Source organism: Rhinolophus sinicus, chromosome 1 (genome assembly GCF_057876585.1).
Source record: "Rhinolophus sinicus isolate RSI-liver-muscle chromosome 1, RSI-T2T, whole genome shotgun sequence".
Classification (NCBI taxonomy): Eukaryota; Metazoa; Chordata; class Mammalia; order Chiroptera; family Rhinolophidae; genus Rhinolophus; species Rhinolophus sinicus.
Genome location: NC_142501.1, coordinates 2576562 through 2593822, shown reverse-complemented (window position 1 = coordinate 2593822; position 17261 = coordinate 2576562). Strand labels below are relative to the sequence as shown.

The following is a 17261-nucleotide window of genomic DNA, read 5'->3' as shown; positions in this document are numbered from 1 at the left end:
ACAGGTGGGGCTGGAGGTGTCAGCATGTGCACGTGTGCAGGCGCCCCGTTCTCCCAACTCCGTGCACAGAAACAACCTAAAGACATCCCAATAGCGACAAGCACAGGTTGTGCCCAGATCTTGTCTGTAAAGCATTCCCCACCGAAAGGAGGCCTGAGAGACGAAGGCCCAGGGTTGCGACAGAGGCCAAGAGGAGCGCTGCCCGGAAGCCGCCAGGCACTCCAGAAATCCACGAGGACGGGCTGCAAAGGCTGCCTGGCAGCGTCTCCAGCGGGCGCTGAGTAGAGTAGCACTGGGGCTGGCGAGGTCCCCCAGTCACAGTGTCTGCACAGCTGGCTTGTCACGTCCACTGGACAAACAGTACCTGCAGGTGGGAAAGGCCCCACCTCCTTCCCAGGACACACTGGGGCACTCAGGGTCAAGGCCATGTGGGAAGGAGCTCACTCCCAAATGGCTCAGATAGAAACAGCCTGACATTCTGCACATGCGTGGGGTGTGTGCCACGCGTGACACGTATGCAGCAGCACCCCGTCCTCTGTATTGTCAGACACACTTTGGCGACTTAACAAATGCTGTTCAGTAAAGAGTAGGGGCCAAAATCATCACTTAAAAATAAAACCTCGGGGAACGCACTCTCTGGAAGCACCACATACTGTAAGATTGCTAACAAGAACAGATTTACAAACTTTAATTCTCATTCCTTTTTGAACATGTATATCTCCTAAAATTTCACCTGAAATAGGGACGTGTGCCTGTGACTAGAGTGCTCACCCCGTAGCTTGCAGCTTGGAAAGCAGGCAGGGGCCCGATGTTCCCAGGGCTGCCGCCCACGTGTGGCTGTCGGCGGCCCGGCCTGCGCCTCAGGCCTCCTGGGTGTGCGTCGTGGTTCTGCGACTTGTCCGCATTGCCCCTTGTTCTTGGCAGAACGCTGCTCCTGATCAGGAAGGCCTGAGGAGTCTCTCCAGAAGCACCAGCTTGGTCTGCATGTTGACGTCGAAGGGAGGCAGCCTGGTCAAGTTCAGACTCACCCCAGTGGTGCCCGCGACGCTGGCCAGCACGCGGTGTGTGTCCTTGTAGAGGGCCAGGGGCCCGGGGGCCGCCTCCATGAGCAGGTGTGTGTAGACCAACATGTCCTCCGACCCAGGCTGCACGTCCTCCCTCTTCTCGTACCTGCAAGACGACAGCAGGGCGGTGCACCTGTGCTGCGGCCCCCGTACCAGCCTCTGGGAGGAGCACCACCTGCTGTCATGTTATGGTGGGAACATACCTCCAGGCCCCGTTGACTTCCAAGAACCGAGACACACCTGTCTGTGCAGCCGCTGCGTCAATGTGCAGAATGACGTCTGTGGAACCACAGCCACCCGGTCAGAACTGCGCATCGGGCTTGGGCCACAGCTGCCACCGCCCAGCTCACCCCAGCACCTACCTGTCCGGGGGGCCACCAGCTCGTGCAGCCTCTGCATGGCCACGCCACCGGGGTAGTTGAAGTGGGACACATACAGGGCAGTGGCTGAGTACGTGGCATTCACCAGGAGGTGCCCCATCACAAGCAGGGACCCTGCTCTATACAACCAAGACTTCCGGGAATTGTTTAGCCTGGAAAAAGAGCACATGGCTCAGGGAAGGAGCACGGCCGCCAGGAAGTGGAACGGGTATCAGGGACACACAGCTGCTGCTCGCCCTTCTGGAGCACTGCAGACCCTCAGCGTGAGCCATGTGCCCCACCCCCACTCGTGGTCACAGCCCTAGGGGGGCCCCAGCCCTGAGGGGCCTGCCAGAGGAAGCCGCACGCTGCCAGAATTCCTCGCATGTTCCAGCCAAAACCTGGTGACAGGCAGGGGCCGGGACCACGAGGAGCAGTGACTGTGCAAAGTTCGCAATTAAGTCCTGTTTCTGCCTCTGACACCCAAACCTTTACTCCAGGACCTGGGGCCGCCTCTGAAATGGCAGCGTCCAGGGGACCTGCTGCTGTGTCCCTGTGGGAGGAAAGGGCCCCACATACGCCACCTCCTACCTCCTGTACACAGAGACTCCTAAGCTCGTCAGAGTCCTTGCCACAGGGGTCCCCACACACCTGGGCCTCTGCGTGGGGACGTGGGCAGCACATGCTTTATCATGAGCACAGCCCGTCCTCGTGGCTTTGCTAAGTGACGCCGTGTTTCCCATGAACAAGATCGTCCTCCCTCTCGGCGCCGAGGGTGTCAGCCTGCTATGTGTCGGGGTTTCCCCTCGAGCTCCGGACGTCCCTGACTGGAGACGCCCCAGGCCAGAGCACAGCATCACCGACCTCCCACACTCACAGAGCGGTGCACAGTTCCCACCACAGCAGTGACCATTCTGCATCGGTTCCGGTGCCCTGCCCTGTCTCCCAACCTCGTCACCCTCACTTCCCGCCTGCCTCTCCCCCACTGTCCACCCACCGGACGATGCTCTCGACCTGCGCTTCCTCCTTCACCTGACCTGCCACTCTCGGAGCCTCCCCGCCACCTGGAGCTGTGGCTATGTTGTAGGCAGGTGTCCCGCCCCCAAGTGACCCAGCCCTGGGTGCTTAGCATGGCCATGTGCCAACGGGCCCGAGACACACATCCGGGCTGGCTGAAGACCAAGACGGACTAAGTAGAGCCCCGGGTCAGTGCCTGGCCCATCCAAGCTGGCCCTGGCCCAGCGGGGCGCCCAGCTGCCCTGACAATCAATGAGCCCATGTGCAGAGGCGCCCACGGAAGCACTCACAGGTGGGCACAGCCGCGGGCAGCCACGGCGTTGAGCAGGGGGAAGGCATAGAGGACGAAACGCAGCTCCTTGTGAGGCAGCAGCGAGTACAGGCCCACGAAGCCCAACGCCAGCAGCAGCAGCACCCGGGCCCTCCTGTCCACCAGGCCCAGCGGGACGAAGAGCAGGCTGCAGCCCAGGCCGCGGGGCAGGGCCGAGTAGAAGTACCAGAGCAGGGGCGAGGTCTGTGGGGGGTTAAGGAGGCTAGCGCCAGCGCCAGTCACCCTCAGCCAGCTCAGCCGGGGGCCAGGAGTGACCCTGCGGGGGCCCCTGGGCCTCAGGTGACCAAGGACAGAGTGGCCAGGATGCTTCTTCGGCACCGGCAGGGAGCCCGGCAGTTGGGGACTGGGCTGTGCGTGGTTTTCACCCTCCCCTTCTTTGTTCTCTACAGAAACAGACAGTCCCGGGGTGGTGGGTGCACAGGGGCTGGTCACATTGCTCTCCGTGTGTGTCTAAATATCCACAATGAAACATCTAAACAGCAGACTCTCACGGGACGGACGCAGAAGTCGGGGCTCCCAAAGCAAGGTGGTGTTTCCACAGGGTGGGCAGGTGCTGCAGCAGGGGGCCCAGGGGGCACTGGTGTGGACAGGGTGGAAGACACCAGTGTGGGTGCTACAGCAGCTGCAGCAGCCTGCCACACCCCGTTACGTGCTCCTGTGGGGTGCTCCCATGAGGTTCTCCCCATCAGATGCTCCCGTCAGGTGCTCCTGTCAGGTGAGCCCCATCAGGTGCTCCTGTCAGGTGAGCCCGTCAGGTGAGCCCCATCAGATGTTCCCGTCAGGTGCTCTTGTGAGGTGCTCCTGTTAGGTGCTCCTGTCAGGTGAGCCCCGTCACGTGAGCCCCATCAGGTGGGGAGGGCAGGGAGGACAGTAGATCCTTGTGTCTCTCCTGAACAAGGCCAGGGGGTGGCCGGTGGCCTGCCCTGTGGCCATTTTACAACGACACATAAAGGATACTCCCCAGTTGGAACTTTTGTTCTGGATAGTGTTGTACCAAAGCACCGTTCCTTCGGGCCACACGAGATAGCGCCAAAAGTAGGAGTCTACAGCGACCGTTAGTCCTGATAAAATAAAGAGTTCCTCAGGCAAGGACACAGCCACCTGAAAGCTCAGACTTCGACGCTGCTGGATCGATGGCAGCCCCGAGTCCCAGTCCCAGGTCCCAGGTCCCATCCCCACAAAGCAGCCCCGCTGACACAGACACGAGCCACGCAGCTTCACACAAAGCTACTGATGCATCGGGGCATCTGCTCCCCTGTGAGCATCTTCCCGCGGGTCCCCAGCCAGCCGCCCCAGGAGGAGGGGACACCCGGGCACCACAGCAAGGACCACGGCATGAAGACGCCTGGCTCCAGGGGGTCTCATCCTGTGAAAACAGCCTCCCAGCTTCTCTTGGTCTGGGAGACGAGGCAGAGCATGGCCCAGCCAGGACGCCTGCGGCCCACTCACCGAGGCAGAGCACACCAGCCGGCACGGCGCAGCGCAGGGCCCGGGCCACAGACAGCCGCCGGGTGGCCAAGAGCAGCAGCAACACGAGGCCGAGGAGCAGGCTCAGCTCGGCCCTGAAGACTAGGATGGCCAGCGCCGACAGCCGGACGAAGCGGGCCCAGCTCTGCCGCAGCCAGGCCGTGAGGGCCAGCAGCACTGCAAGACATGGGCAGGACACGGGGTACTCCTCCGGCGGAGGCCACACCGAACCCCGGCCCACCCACATGGCCATTGCACAGCCCGGACCCAGCGGCCCAGAGCAGCCACCTGCTGCCTGTCTCCGGGGCCCAAGGCTCCCCAGGGCAGCGCCAGCCTCCCTCAATGGACACCCCCTCGGCTGTCCCCCAGCAGTGTGCCTGAGCCCAGCAAGAGGCCTGGGGCCATCACTATGTCTGGCGGGCACAGCTCGCAGCTACGTACCCACGGGCAGGGCAAGCACGTTGGGGAGCGTCCGCGTGCAATAGAACATCAGGTGGAACTGTGTGGCCGTCATCCAGCAGAACATGGTGGCCGCCGTGGCCCCAAAGTGCCGTCTCACCTCTTTTTGTAAAGTCCAGAGCCCCCAAATCACACAGAGCCCAAGGACTGCTCTGACTAAACAAAGAGGCAACACATGGGCAACCAGTGAGACAGGTGCTGAGGCAAAGCCAGTCTTTGAAACTAACACACAGTGGTCAGTTAATGACCAGGTGACAGGGAAACAACCCTGAGACAGGGGAGTGGTCTTTGGTATTAAAAATGGAGGGTGTAGGCTGGACAGGTGGCTCAGTTGGTTAGACCATGAGCTCTGGGCAAGGGGGCTGCCAGTTCGATTCCTACATGGGCCAGCGAGCTGCGCCCTCCACAACTAGAATGAAGTCAATGAGCTGCCACTCAGCTCCCGGGTGCCCAGACGGCTCAGTTGGTTGGAGCGCGGGCTCTCAACCACAAGGTTGCCGGTTCGACTCCCACAAGGGATGGTGGGCTGTGCCCCCTACAACTAGCAACGGCAACTGGACCTGGAGCTGAGCTGCACCCTCCACGACTAAGTTTGAAAGGACAACAATTTGACTTGGAAAAAGTCCTGGAAGTACACACTGTTCCCCAATAAAATCCTGTTCCCCTTCCCCAATATCTTAAAAAAAAAAAAAAAAAAAGAGGGTGTAGGGAACGGACCACCTGACCCGTATGCGTCATGGTGACCATGTGGCCCAGGACAGGCAGGCTGTGGGTGACACGGCCACTGGGCAGGGCAGGCAGTGTCCGTACAACAGTATGAACAATAGTATGACGAGCCTGGCACTAGCACCGGGGGTCCCCCACACAGCTGTCACCTCCAGGGCCACGTTTACAAGGGCCTGATGCTGAGATGGGCCCCCACTGTCCCGGCAGGGCTCCCCGATGATGCTGCGACCAGCACAGCCTGTCTACCTGCCCCTTCTGAGAGCACAACTACTCCTCGGGAAGCTGACTGTCACAGCGCTCCACTGGGCAGGACAAACTGGCTGTGAGGATGCGCTGGCGTCAGCTGGGGACATGTGAGTACAGTCTGTGTTGGCAATGAAAACACTGAATTGGGAAGATGGCACTGTGGCTAGAAGTGAGGTCAGAGCACTGTGCATGGAGTATCCTCTGGCGAGGCCGCAGGTCAGGGCGCCTGTCCAGGCTGGTTTCCTGCTGTGCCAGCCTGGGCGGGAGGGCCCACACCTCAGTCACAAGTGACGCAAGAGGTGCTCAGTTCCCTGCCCCAGGTCACACCCCAGAACGGGCAGATGTCTGACCTCAACCCATGCTCTGACCATCACACTGAGCGGCCAAGGACACCAAGATTGAGCAGACGGACACTCCTGAGTGAGGGAGCCTCCGCCTGGCTGGCTGAGGTCACCTGCTTTCACGAGCCTTCAACAGTCACCATCAGAAGAGCCCCGTCCTTACCTATCAGCTGAGAGTAGAACTTGGACACTTCTAGCAATGAGAGCACGTAGACCGCAGGGCTGGACAGCACCGCGATCACCAGCGGCCCGAGGAACGTCCTGGGGACCACGCCAGGGAACTCCAGGTGGTCGTACTGCAGGGGGAGAGGAGGTCAGCAGAGGCCCCAGGGCGCGGGGATGACCCGGCTGCAGACGCGGCCCCACCTTGTCCATGTCCAGCCGGTGGTACAGCAGGTCATGCACAGCTTGCAGGCTGAAGCTCTCCTCCACCTTGGCATAGGGACAGGCGACGAGGTGGGCGGCAGCGACGGCCACCAGCAGCCCCAGCAGCCAGCGCTGCTTGCCCGAGCCCGATGGCCTCTTCCCGGCCATTATGCGCCACCTTCACGCGCTGTCACCAGCCGTCAGCACTGCCTCTGGGAGCCCTTGAAAGAACGAAAGCGAAGGTTTCCTAGTCTCAGACTCACACTCGAGTTAACATCGTGAGGTCTGGTGAAGGGTGAGGGGAATGCTTTGAATTACTGTCACAACTTCCATAAGTCTGAAAACACATCAACGTAGAAAGCTTTTTTAAGAGATGCTCAAGAAGCTTCCACGTTTTAACCACTGGCTCACGCGTTAAGCTGTGTGCGAGTCTCCCAGGACGGACATTCTCATTGCAGAACACACTCCAGGCCTTCATTGCGCCCGGCCTCTGGGGGAGAGCAGGATGCCCCTGCACTGGAGGTGCTCAAATCCCATAGGACAATTGGGTAGAACCCAGCTTGGGTCCCTGGTGCCAGCCGAGAGACGGACAGAGTCTGAGAGGTGGGAGGGCAGGAGGGGGACATGGCGGCCAGAGAAGCCCCTGCACACAACCCAGCAGGATGGGGTGGGATGGGCTATGGACGCCCGCCCTGCTGCCTTCTGAGCTGTACTGTGGAAGGGGGCGCACCTGGATGGCAGCATGCTGCTCATGAACATGAATACGTGGGTGGCAGAAAGCATGACCTGCCCTTGGGGGGGTTCAGACAGATGTGCCTGGATCACCCAGACACCAACGGGACTGTTTGAGGGCAACCTGTGGCAGAGCTTCCTGAGGAAACCAAGAACATGGCCAGTCAGTTCCTACTTAGAAGATCTACGTCTTATCAAATGGAGAGTTGGGGGAGAACATGGCGAACTCTTTTTCATGTTTCCAGTTTCTCATTAAACAGGTTTGATTTTATTGGCTCAAAACTGGAGAGGCCAGAATGTAAAGGAGAGAGCCACACTGCTTACTATTTGTCATAGCTACCTTTGATTAGAGGGACACTGAGGACGTCCACACCCTCCAAGAGAGCAAGTGGGGGTCGACACGTGACAGCACCCGTGGAGAAGAAATCGCAATCAGGAATCGCGTCTGACATGGTGGTGGTGAGGTGGGAGGAGGAAAGGGGAAGCCGTCTTCCATGATTAAGGATTAGCAAGTCAGTATGCACTGCCCATTAGAAGTAACGTAAGTTTTTCCTTTCCAAAAATAGAAACCACCGATGGAAAGAGGTGCTACTAGTAGTCTGTCTCTTTCTAAAACTAAGCTCACTGAGGGCAGGATTTTTCTGGTTTGTTTCTACCCCGCCCCCCACTATAACCTCAGCCAGGACAGCGGACCCTGGTCATCTTAGGAGGTGCTCAAATGTGCTGACTGGACGATGCCTTTGATTGTCTCCCTGTGGGGTTTACATGCTGCAGGCAGCGCCACCAGGCTGACGCACTGCTGTATCAGCAGAGTCTGGCGCATAGTAGGTGCTCAACAAACTCGCTGAAGAAGAAATTCGGTAAAAACTTTTAAGTGTAGATCTCATCACACCACCTTATATTTTCATTAAAAGTACATTAATGTTTTAATCTCCAGGAAAGCCGAGGAGACCACAGAACATTCATACCTACTCTCTGTTCCTCTCATTGTTGGGAGAAAAGAGTTTAAAGAAACAGGGAGCATCTACACAGCCACACTAGTGAGGCACAAGCCCTGCCTAGCAGGAACCAGACATGGCTCACAGCAGTCCCTGGCCAGCTAATGGGCCTGTCCCCTCAGACCCCACGCTGTGCCTCTATCCAGAGGACACTCCCCCCTCCCCAGGAAAGTCCTACTATTCCCACACAAGCTGTGAAGTGAAGCATTGGTGCAGAACGCAGCACCTCCGGCCCAGGGGCCTCTCCCCACGAGTGCTCTCAGCAGATGACCAAGGGCAGAACCCAGATGCTCGCCAGTCCCCGGGAAGGCAGACAGGACACCAGCGGTCAACCCACCCACCACCAGGGCTCCACAGGGTAAGTGGACGTTTGCACTGGTCCACCTGGCTCGCAGCTGTTTGGGTTGTTAATCTGAGACATTCACAGGTTACAACAGGCCATGACTCCCCAGAATGTGGTTTTTAGGACAATGCATCTCAGATCAGGAATGGCCTGCAGAGGCCCTCGTCCCCTCAATTTAGATTCTACGTTCAAATTATTAATCCCTCAGCTGGAAACACACATGAACTGGTGCAAATTAGGCTACTGCCTGCCAGACACCAGAGAAAACTCTGTACCATTTGTACTTCTCCCTTCTGGCCCAGGCATTCTGCTACAATGCAGCTGATGCTCATTAGTTCTCACTTGCGCCTTGGTTCCAGCGCCAGTCACCTGGGGCACCTGGGGAAATGTAGATTCCTGGGCCCCCCCAAAACACACCGATCAGGCCCCAGGTGAGGCCCAGTCCCCAGGTGAGGAGGGGCGGTCCCAGATGAGGAGCCCAGCCCCTGCTGAATAGGCCCGCCGTGGACACGCACGGAGAGACCGCAGGAGCGCTGCGAAAGCGCCGGCTCGGAGTCCATGCCGCCCGCCCCAAGAGCCCCGGCCGCGACAGCGCGCGCTGACCTCGCTCGTCCACGGCGCCGTTCCTCCGAGCGCAGCCGTCTCGATTGCCCTCGGCCGGAAGCGGCATGGCGGAAACCGAGAACGAAGGCGAAGCCCTTGCCCGAACCTAACATGGCCACCAAAGCCCAGCCGCCGTTGCTGCGGGAGCCCTCCTTGCCCGGAGTAAAGATGGCCGCTGAGGGAGGTGCGCGCGAGGGGCGGGCTCAGATCTCCACGCGCCCCGTCTCCTTCCCTTCCCGCGGGACGCTGACCCGGGGCCTGCCTATTGGTCGCTTCTCGTGGCGAGCCCGGATTGGGCCACATGGGGACGGGGCGGATCCTGCCAACCAATAGTGGCGCGAGGGCTGGCGGGGGGCGGGGCCCCGACGGCGCCGTCAAGTAGCCGGGGGAACGGCCGGCGCGGTTAAGCCGGTGGGCGGCCGGAGGCCCGAGTGCTCGGCGTTTCCCGCCGGACCTCGGCCAGTACCCGCGTGGCCGCGTCCTCACAGCGCTGCCCGCCATGCGCCCGCCGGCCCCGGCCGCGCTGGGGCTACTGATGCTGCTGCTGCTACCCGGCGAGGCCGCGCAGAAGTCGACGCCCTGCAAGCGCTGCCGGGAGCTGGTGGACAAGTTCAACCAGGTGGGCCGGCCCCCGCGGGACACGGAGCCGGGGGGCGCTGGGCGGCGGGGCCGGGGTCACCGACTCAGGGTAACCGCCATGGGCTGGGGTCACACCCAGATGGGCCAGGGTCGCCCCACAATGGACGGGGACAGCAGCGCGGAGCCCCATGCCCACCCTCTCCCCGCAGGGAATGGTAGACACGGCAAAGAAGAACTTCGGTGGTGGGAACACGGCTTGGGAGGAAAAGTCGCTGTCCAAGTACGAATTCAGGTGGGTGCCCATTCCTGCCCTGAGCACTTTCCTTATTTCACCCATGTTGGTGACACACAGAACGTCCCTGCAGCATGCCCACCTGTTATCTGGCCTGGGACTAATGCACTGGCCCCTAACTGGCCTTTTGAGGTCCTTACTTGTCCCTATGCCCACTGTCCATGCCACAGACATGATGGTCTTTTTAAAATGCAGACTGGAACGGGAGTCCCACCCTCATGAACTGATGCCGAGCTCCCACTCTGTCCAGAGCTCTGGCATCCCGCCAGCTTCAGTGCTTCCCACGGGGGACCCCCTTCCCCCACGTCCTGCCACCCTACCCTTCACCCCGGCCTCAAGTTTAATTCTCTGCTTAGCACCTGCTACCCCCATACCTAGTTGCTGTGTTGATCTAGGGGATCTTTCTTCACTAAAGTGCCACTGTAGTTCCGGCTGGCACCTGTAGGATGGACCATGACTGCTGAGGGCGCTGTCCCCTGGCCTGCAGTGCTGACGGGCTTGTGTTTCAGTGAGGTCCGCCTCCTGGAGATCGTGGAGAGCCTGTGTGGCCCCAGCGACTTCGAGTGCAATCAGATGCTAGAGGAGCACGAGGAGCGTCTGGAGGCCTGGTGGCTGCGACTGTGAGTACCTGGCCACATGGCTCTCCCGGCGTGCGCTGCAGCCCACACAGCGGGCTTGTTACCTTATGGTTCTGAGGTGATGTCACACACGAGGGAAGTCACAAACCCAGCACGAACAGTCCCTGCACACTTGCCTTCTCTCTTACCCGTGCCACCGCCTTTTGTCAGCTCAGTGCAACGCTCAAAGGAAGGCAGGTGTGCAGGAAGGGAGCTGGGAGGCATGTGCACCCCTGGGCCGTGCTTTCCCAGGACTTGTTACACGGGAGCATGTGTCATGTTAGACCGCTTTGATTTTGAAAAAATCGCACTTGAGGCTTAACGAACACTTTTCAAATCCTCAGGAAGAAAGAGAACCCTGACTTGTTTGAGTGGTTTTGTGTGAAAACACTGAAAGTCTGCTGTTTTCCAGGAACTTACGGGCCACACTGCCTCGGTACGCTGTTCTCGGGCAGACCATGAGTTACCCCAGTCGTGATTCCCGGGTGGGCAGAACCACGGGAGGGAGCCTGGGCGCTGCCTACCCTGAGCGCCAGGCTGCAGCGGCGTCACCACCTTCATGCTGTAGGGACCTTTGGGCCACACATCTCTGAGTATCTGATCACAACTGTGCTTGTAGTTCAGGGGTCCAGTGACCCACGGCTGCCCACCTGTGGGCCCCTCTGAGTGCAGGGCCCAGCGCAGCCCCACTCAGAGTAGCAAAGGCCGTGTGAAAAGCTGGAGCCAACACGTCACATTCAGCCTCGTGGGCAAGTCAGAGCCTCCGCGAGGAGCTGTGACAGAAACTGAAGCCGTGACGGCTTGCTGTTTGGATGTTGCCAGTCATTTATGTTGGTCAGCTGGACAAAGTGGCACTGTTTTCAAGTTCAGACCCCCTCCCTGGCCACAGACGCCTCCTGCCTGCCTTTCCCAGGGACACATGGCCACAGTGGGCTACCCCACGCATGAGCATCTTTGTCCCGTGTCTTGGGTGAGGTCCCCAGATGCCCTCTCCAGCTCACAGGTTCTGTGTTCCCCCAAGCTGTGCTCGTTTTAGGGTAAAGCAGGGTTTGGATTTTAGCGACAGCCCCGAAAAGCTACTTTGATTGTGAACATGCTGAGTGAAGTGGCGTTTTCTCTGACTGCGCCCCAGCTGCCTCCTGGGGTACACTCTGAACACGGTTTGTGTCCCCACAGAGTGCCAGGGCGGGTCTGAGAGGCCCTGCAGCGGGAACGGCCACTGCAGTGGGGATGGCAGCCGACAGGGCGACGGGTCCTGCCAGTGCCATGTGGGGTACCGGGGGGCTCTCTGCACCGACTGTGTGGACGGCTACTTCAGCTCGCTGAGGAATGAGACGCACAGCGTCTGCACAGGTACCGTGGGGACACCGCTGCCCGCGGGTGCGCAGAAGGGGCCCTTCCTGAGCTGCCTGTAGTTCACTTCTTACCCCAGACCTTCAGGGAGCTTAACTGTGTGACAAGAAAAGACGGGGCCCCTGTCCTGAACAGCCCCAGACAAGGTGTGTCACTTTTGTCCTGATGCCCTTCGGGAGAAGGCAGTCGTGTCATGTGCACACCAGTCTTGGGTCTCTGTGGCCTGGCACCTGGAATGTCCCTGCAGCACAGGGCTGCTGTCCCTGCGACTCTCCCGGCAGGATGGTCAGCCCTTGAGTGCTCTGCTGGGCGTCCTTGGGGGCGATGTGGGTGCAGAGGCCGGCTGTGCAGCTGTCACTCAGGCTTAGTGCCCTGGAGTGAGCACAGGCCTACATCACTGCAAGGACACAGGATGGAGAGATGGTACAGACACTGATGAGAGCACCTGGAGGCAACCGGTATAACCTCCTGGTCCCTAGATCCCTTCTAGAGGACAGCGTCTTGGTTACTCCGGTGTTGGGTAAGGCGGCCCTTCCTACCTGGGTCTTCCGAGGTGCCCTCGCCCTCATCTGGGCTCCACTCAGCTTGAGCGTCCAGGTGGGCTGTCGGGCTCGGACAGACCCTCTCAGCTGTGACGACCACATTGACCATCCGGTTGGGATGCCGTGGGCAGAGCAGTGGAGCGTCCAGGCCAGGCCAGCGCCCTGACAGGCCTGCACCCGGGTGGCTTTTTGAACCCACAGCCATTCTCTGCGCTTTCTCACTGCCCACCTCTGATGTACAGGAAACTGAAGGCTGGTCTGCAGCCCCCTGGTTGTGCCACGTGGTAAACACGCCACCTGCTGTCAGGTCGTGGCTGCACGCCGGTCCTTCCCTGGCCCCTTCTCGGGCCAGGCCAGGGCTGTGGTCTGGGGCACCGTCAGCCAGGTGTGGGCAGCTACCTTTGCCAGGTTATAAAAGGTTCCTTGCAGTCTTCATTGCTAAGAATCCTACCACTAATGGGCATTGAAAGCCCCGTGGATTGGTTTTTTCAGTGAATATTACGATTCACTCGAATACATTTTTTTGTTGTTAGAGGAATCTTGCTTTCCTGGGAGTTTTTGCTTGTTTTTGGTTTTTATTTTCGCCCTGCTGAACACAAATTCCTGATTTCTGAAATGACCTTGGCGTTATGTTCATTACTAAGTGTGGGATTCATGCGTGTTGACAGACGTCCCACCTCTGCCTTCCAGCCTGTGACGAGTCGTGTAAGGCGTGCACGGGCCCGACCAACCGAGACTGCAGCCAGTGCGAAGTGGGCTGGGTGGAGGAGGACGGCGCCTGCGTGGGTGAGGCTCCCCGCGTGGGGTCTGTGCGGCCCCTTTTCGGGTGGGCCCCCTTCAACACCCCTGCCCACACTCTCGGCCCCATTCTGGACTCGTGGGGAAGGTGACAGGTGTGCCACATCACATTGTGATGGCTCCCAGTGTGGACGCCTAGATTTGCATGTATGGTGTCATCCGTGGATTTCAGGAAGGACCCTGCATCGTTTCATTCACACCCTCTGCAGCCTACGCTCTGGGCTGGGAAGGTGTCCCCTTCACCAGCTGTCCTTGCCATCAGTGGCCCTGGGTGGTCCTTTTGGCTCAGGCCCTGGGTTTATAGAACAGACAGTTGGGGGGCTGGCAAGTAGGTGGGGACAGAAGAGGGAGAGCGGCAGTCCCTGCCTGGTGGGGACACAGAATGTGACACAGGCAAGGTGCAGGCAGGTCCTGCTGTGTGCAGTCAGATGGGAAAACTGAGGCACAGAACTTTCCTCGGCCTGGCAGCCACATTGGCTGCCAGTTCGTCTGCTCAGCCACAGAGGAGGCAGTGCCTTCCCGATGCACACCTGCCCTGGGCTCCACCTGGCCATGCGGACTTGAGGCCCTAGGCTTCTGTCCCCATCCCCCTCTGTCTGGATGGCCTGGTGGCCACCGCCTGCTCTGGTGCATCCTGTCCTTTGAGCGCCAGTCTGTCCATGTGCGCTGGCTCACACAGCCAGCCCTGCAGCTGGAGCCCCGACTCTGCGGGCTGATAGGCCCTGGGAGGCTGAGGGGGGCAGGTAGAGGTGGCTGCCCACCTTCCCCACCACGGGTGTCCGTGCCACCCCCACAGTTGCTTGGCCTCGGGCCCCAGTGTGAGTGGGGAGATAAACAGCCCCGGCCTGGATGCCAGGTGGTGGCAGGGAACCAGCTCCGTGGTCTGGGGGTCGGGGCCACTCACAGCTGTGCTGTTGTGTTCCAGACGTGGACGAGTGTGCGGCAGACGTGGCCCCCTGCAGCGACCAGCAGTACTGCGAGAACACCAGTGGGTCCTTCCAGTGCGAAGGTGGTTGGTCTGCACGGCTCTGTATGTCCTGCCACCCTTAGGGACTTTAAGGTCCAACCCGAGTAAGGACATTTGCTGTCAACAAGTCAGAAAATTCCACTGGGTTGGCAAGCAGGTAGAAAGCACAGCACTTTGTGGCGAGGGGACCCACTGCGTGTGCACGCCTGTGTGACAGGGTACTGCGTTCCCCGTCTTTTTCATTCAGCACCTCTGTGGCCATCTTCGCCTGTCACATTTTTCTACGTGCTAATGCCCCCGGGGCATGCCACAATTTTATGGTTTTCTGCAACTGTCCATATTGTTAGATATTTAAGTCTTGCCAGTTTTCTACACCCATGAACTTGGAATTCCTTCGTAGGTAAAGTTTTCATGTTCTCCACCATTTCTTGGAATTACTTTCCAAATGGCTCAGTCAAGGGCCTGTGGGTTTCAGGGCCCCACACCCCAGGAAGGCTGTGTTGGTGAGTCGTGCCGGCAGCCGTGCACGGGGCTGCCTCTCCCGGTGTCTGCGGGTGGTTGTCAGGGTTTTGAGTGTTTGCAGCAACTCCCTTGACTGAGTGTGGATGTTTCTCCCCTGTTATTCCTACACTCCTAGCAGGCGAGGCAGGCAGTGTCACCACGCTTGAGGTGGCCTTTGTTGTTTAGAGCGCGGTGGCTTCCAACAGCTGCTCCCATGCCCAGCCGCTCTGCTGCTCTCTGCACTTGTCCGTGGCACAAATTTCAGCCCGTCCTTCACCGGGAGGCAGAGGCTGGTGTTGGCCCGCGTGATATGTGAGGGGACAGTCAGCTCCTCGGGCGTCAGAGCTCCCAGCATGTCCGTGCTGTGGTTTCAGATCCCGTTTTGCTCACAGGAAGCTAGTCCGCTGTCATCATTGTCTTTCCCCTCTTATTTCTAGAATGTGACTCTACCTGTGTTGGTTGCACGGGGAAGGGCCCAGGACAGTGCAAAGGGTGCGTCCCTGGATACAGTAAAGAAAGCGGCCAGTGTACAGGTCAGTGGACTGTGTCAGCTGGGCTAAGACAGAACCTTCCAAGGGACCACGCCGTGAGCGGCCAGTGGGGACGTGACACTGGGCTCAAGCCCTTCCTGCAGATCCCGATACTCAAGCACCTGGGGGTCTCATGAGATACAGAAGCAGGGGGCAGGGGGCAAGGCCTGTCCCAGCTGGCCCCCAGGTGTGTGATGCTGGTGACCACCGGGGAGTGCCTGTGCCCTCATGCTCCAGGGTGACACGGCCCCGTGGCTGGACACCAGGGCCTCCACGGTCAAGGCCTGGCTGGAACCGCCTTGGAGAAAGGCGGCAAGTCCACTGTCACCCCTGCGGGAGCCAGCACTGGGCTTCCCTCCTGCTCATCGCCTGGACTGGCTTGCTTTTCTCCCCGCGAGTCCTGATCTCCGAGACTCGCTCCTTTCTCTGGTGTGACATTTCTAATGTTTGTGCTCCTGTGTGTGAGCCTCCTGCTCTGTGATGTGTGTCTGCCAAGTGAGGTGAGTCATTACAGTGAGTGTTTCTATTTCAGATATAGACGAGTGCTCGCTGGCAGAAAAAGTATGTACGAGGACAAACGAGAACTGCTACAATACTCCCGGGAGTTACGTCTGCGTGTGTCCCGAAGGCTTCGAAGAAACAGAAGACGCATGTGTGCAGATGCAGCCGGCAGGGGACGGTGAGTGGGGTGACAGAGCACTGCACAGACAGCAGATGGGCAGGTGCAAAGTGCAGTCATGGGGATGTGAAAGTCAGTGTGGGGTCAGCAGCAGGGAGCCACCCACACGGCTGCCGAGGACTGACGTGGCAGGAGCAGAGCCGAGCAGGAGGCTGTGCACACTGGGGGCTGCGCGTCTGGGCCCAGGAGTCCTGGAGGCCAGCGTCCTTCCTGGTGTCTGCCGTCCTTGGCCGTCCTGCGCTTGCGGCGGCATCACTCCAGTCTCTGTTGTCATCTGTCCTGCTCCCTGTGTCTGTGTCCAAATCCCCTCTTCTTACAAGGACACAGCCATGGGCTTAGGGCCACCCCAACGACCTCATCTCAGCTTGACCATCTATAGAGACTGTATTTGGAAAGTGACGTCACGTGCACAGGCTCCGGGAGTGAGGACATCCATATCTCTGGGGGAGACCCAGTTCTTTCCATGACAGTCTTATAGAATTTCCAGAAGAATAGGAGAGTGTGAAAGAAGCAATGTTCGAAAAGACATTAGTTAAGAGTTTTTCAGAATGGATAAGATGTGACTCACATCCCAGGAGCTCCCTGAATCCTGAGCAGGGTAGGGACAGGTGAGTCCCCGTCTGCACGCATTGCAGTAAACTCTGAAACACCAAGGGCATAGAGACCCTTGCGGTCAGGAGAGCACTGGACATGCAGCGCATGTCACTGGCCCTCCCCGCCCGCCCCTCCCCCTGACTCAGGCAGGGCCTCCCCACCAGAACAGGGTGGCAGCTTGGAAATGCCATCTGGGCACCCAGCTGCGTCTGGAGGGGGGCTGCGTGCCATCTGCCAGGGCCATGGGCAGGCGATCCACATGACAGGGTGGTCCCCGTGACACCCTCGTGGCCCCATCCTCAGGAGCACACGGTCTGTTTGTATCTGGCAGAAGTCACAGAGGGAAACCCGACACAGCCGCCCTCCCATGAAGACCTGTGACGCGTGTCCGGAGTCAGGAGCCACTCCTGCCCCTTAAATTATTCACTGACGTCCTGGAGACAACCCAGAGCGCGTACCCTGTGTCTCCAGGGGGTGGTTGGAGGAAGAAGCTGCCTTCAGAACGGTGGATGCTCATCCGGCCCTTTAAAAAGCTGCATTTTTGGTTCTTAAACAGATTTGTATATTTTGATACCGGTCTTTATAATAAAACTAACCACTGAAGGTAGTCAGGCATAGAACACATGTGGATCTGTTTCATTGAAAAAGTACAGGCGCTTTAAAATGGAGTACGTCCCGTGCAGCTTGCCCCTGTCCTGTGGGAGCGGGGGGCGTGCTGGACCCACATTCTGTGGGGGACACTGGAGCAGGCACAGCC

General features: G+C 59.3%; 2 protein-coding genes across 6 annotated transcripts; one reads left to right on the top strand and one right to left on the bottom strand.

The window, feature by feature from the left end:
• Positions 1-671: 671 nt before the first annotated feature.
• On the bottom strand, positions 672-9205 carry ALG12 (ALG12 alpha-1,6-mannosyltransferase). Of its 3 annotated transcripts, none has more exons than XM_019712330.3 (10): positions 9053-9205; positions 6377-6597; positions 6174-6306; positions 4680-4853; positions 4221-4415; positions 3729-3832; positions 2731-2954; positions 1427-1596; positions 1268-1343; positions 672-1170 (listed from the first exon to the last, which is right to left on the bottom strand). In XM_019712330.3, exons 2-10 carry the CDS (start codon positions 6542-6544, stop codon positions 939-941), a joined length of 1476 nt encoding a protein of 491 aa, XP_019567889.3. In that variant the 5' UTR covers positions 6545-6597; positions 9053-9205; the 3' UTR covers positions 672-938. The 3 variants fall into 3 exon arrangements, with proteins under 3 accessions (XP_019567889.3, XP_074182711.2, XP_074182710.2); XM_074326610.2 differs by lacking the exon at positions 9053-9205 and adding an exon at positions 8965-8980; XM_074326609.2 differs by lacking the exon at positions 9053-9205 and adding an exon at positions 7449-7522.
• Positions 9206-9399: 194 nt separating this feature from the next.
• On the top strand, positions 9400-17124 carry CRELD2 (CRELD disulfide isomerase 2). Of its 3 annotated transcripts, none has more exons than XM_019712366.3 (10): positions 9400-9671; positions 9841-9923; positions 10433-10543; positions 10885-10976; positions 11717-11893; positions 13126-13221; positions 14159-14242; positions 15139-15234; positions 15764-15910; positions 16808-17124. In XM_019712366.3, the coding sequence occupies exons 1-10, from the start codon at positions 9552-9554 to the stop codon at positions 16873-16875; spliced, it is 1074 nt and encodes a 357-aa protein (XP_019567925.3). In that variant the 5' UTR covers positions 9400-9551; the 3' UTR covers positions 16876-17124. The 3 variants fall into 3 exon arrangements, with proteins under 3 accessions (XP_019567925.3, XP_019567926.3, XP_088651862.1); XM_019712367.3 differs by having other exon boundaries at positions 9401-9671; positions 16836-17124; XM_088795736.1 differs by lacking the exon at positions 9400-9671 and having other exon boundaries at positions 10339-10543.
• The last annotated feature ends 137 nt before the right edge of the window (positions 17125-17261 follow it).

What these genes read in the sequence shown, in the direction of transcription:
- CRELD2 (XM_019712366.3), top strand. Translation starts at nt 9,552, where the DNA reads ATGCGCCCGCCGGCCCCGGCCGCGCTGGGGCTACTGATGCTGCTGCTG. An exon ending in TGGTGGACAAGTTCAACCAG is followed by an intron (nt 9,672 to 9,840) that starts GTGGGCCGGCCC and finishes CTCTCCCCGCAG; the next exon opens with GGAATGGTAGACACGGCAAA. An exon ending in TGGGTCCTTCCAGTGCGAAG is followed by an intron (nt 14,243 to 15,138) that starts GTGGTTGGTCTG and finishes TCTTATTTCTAG; the next exon opens with AATGTGACTCTACCTGTGTT.
- ALG12 (XM_019712330.3), bottom strand. Translation starts at nt 6,544, where the DNA reads ATGGCCGGGAAGAGGCCATCGGGCTCGGGCAAGCAGCGCTGGCTGCTG. An exon ending in ACAAAAGTTCCAACTGGGGA is followed by an intron (nt 2,955 to 3,728) that starts GTATCCTTTATG and finishes AACCCCCCACAG; the next exon opens with ACCTCGCCCCTGCTCTGGTA. An exon ending in GCCCGCGGCTGTGCCCACCT is followed by an intron (nt 1,597 to 2,730) that starts GTGAGTGCTTCC and finishes CTCTTTTTCCAG; the next exon opens with GCTAAACAATTCCCGGAAGT.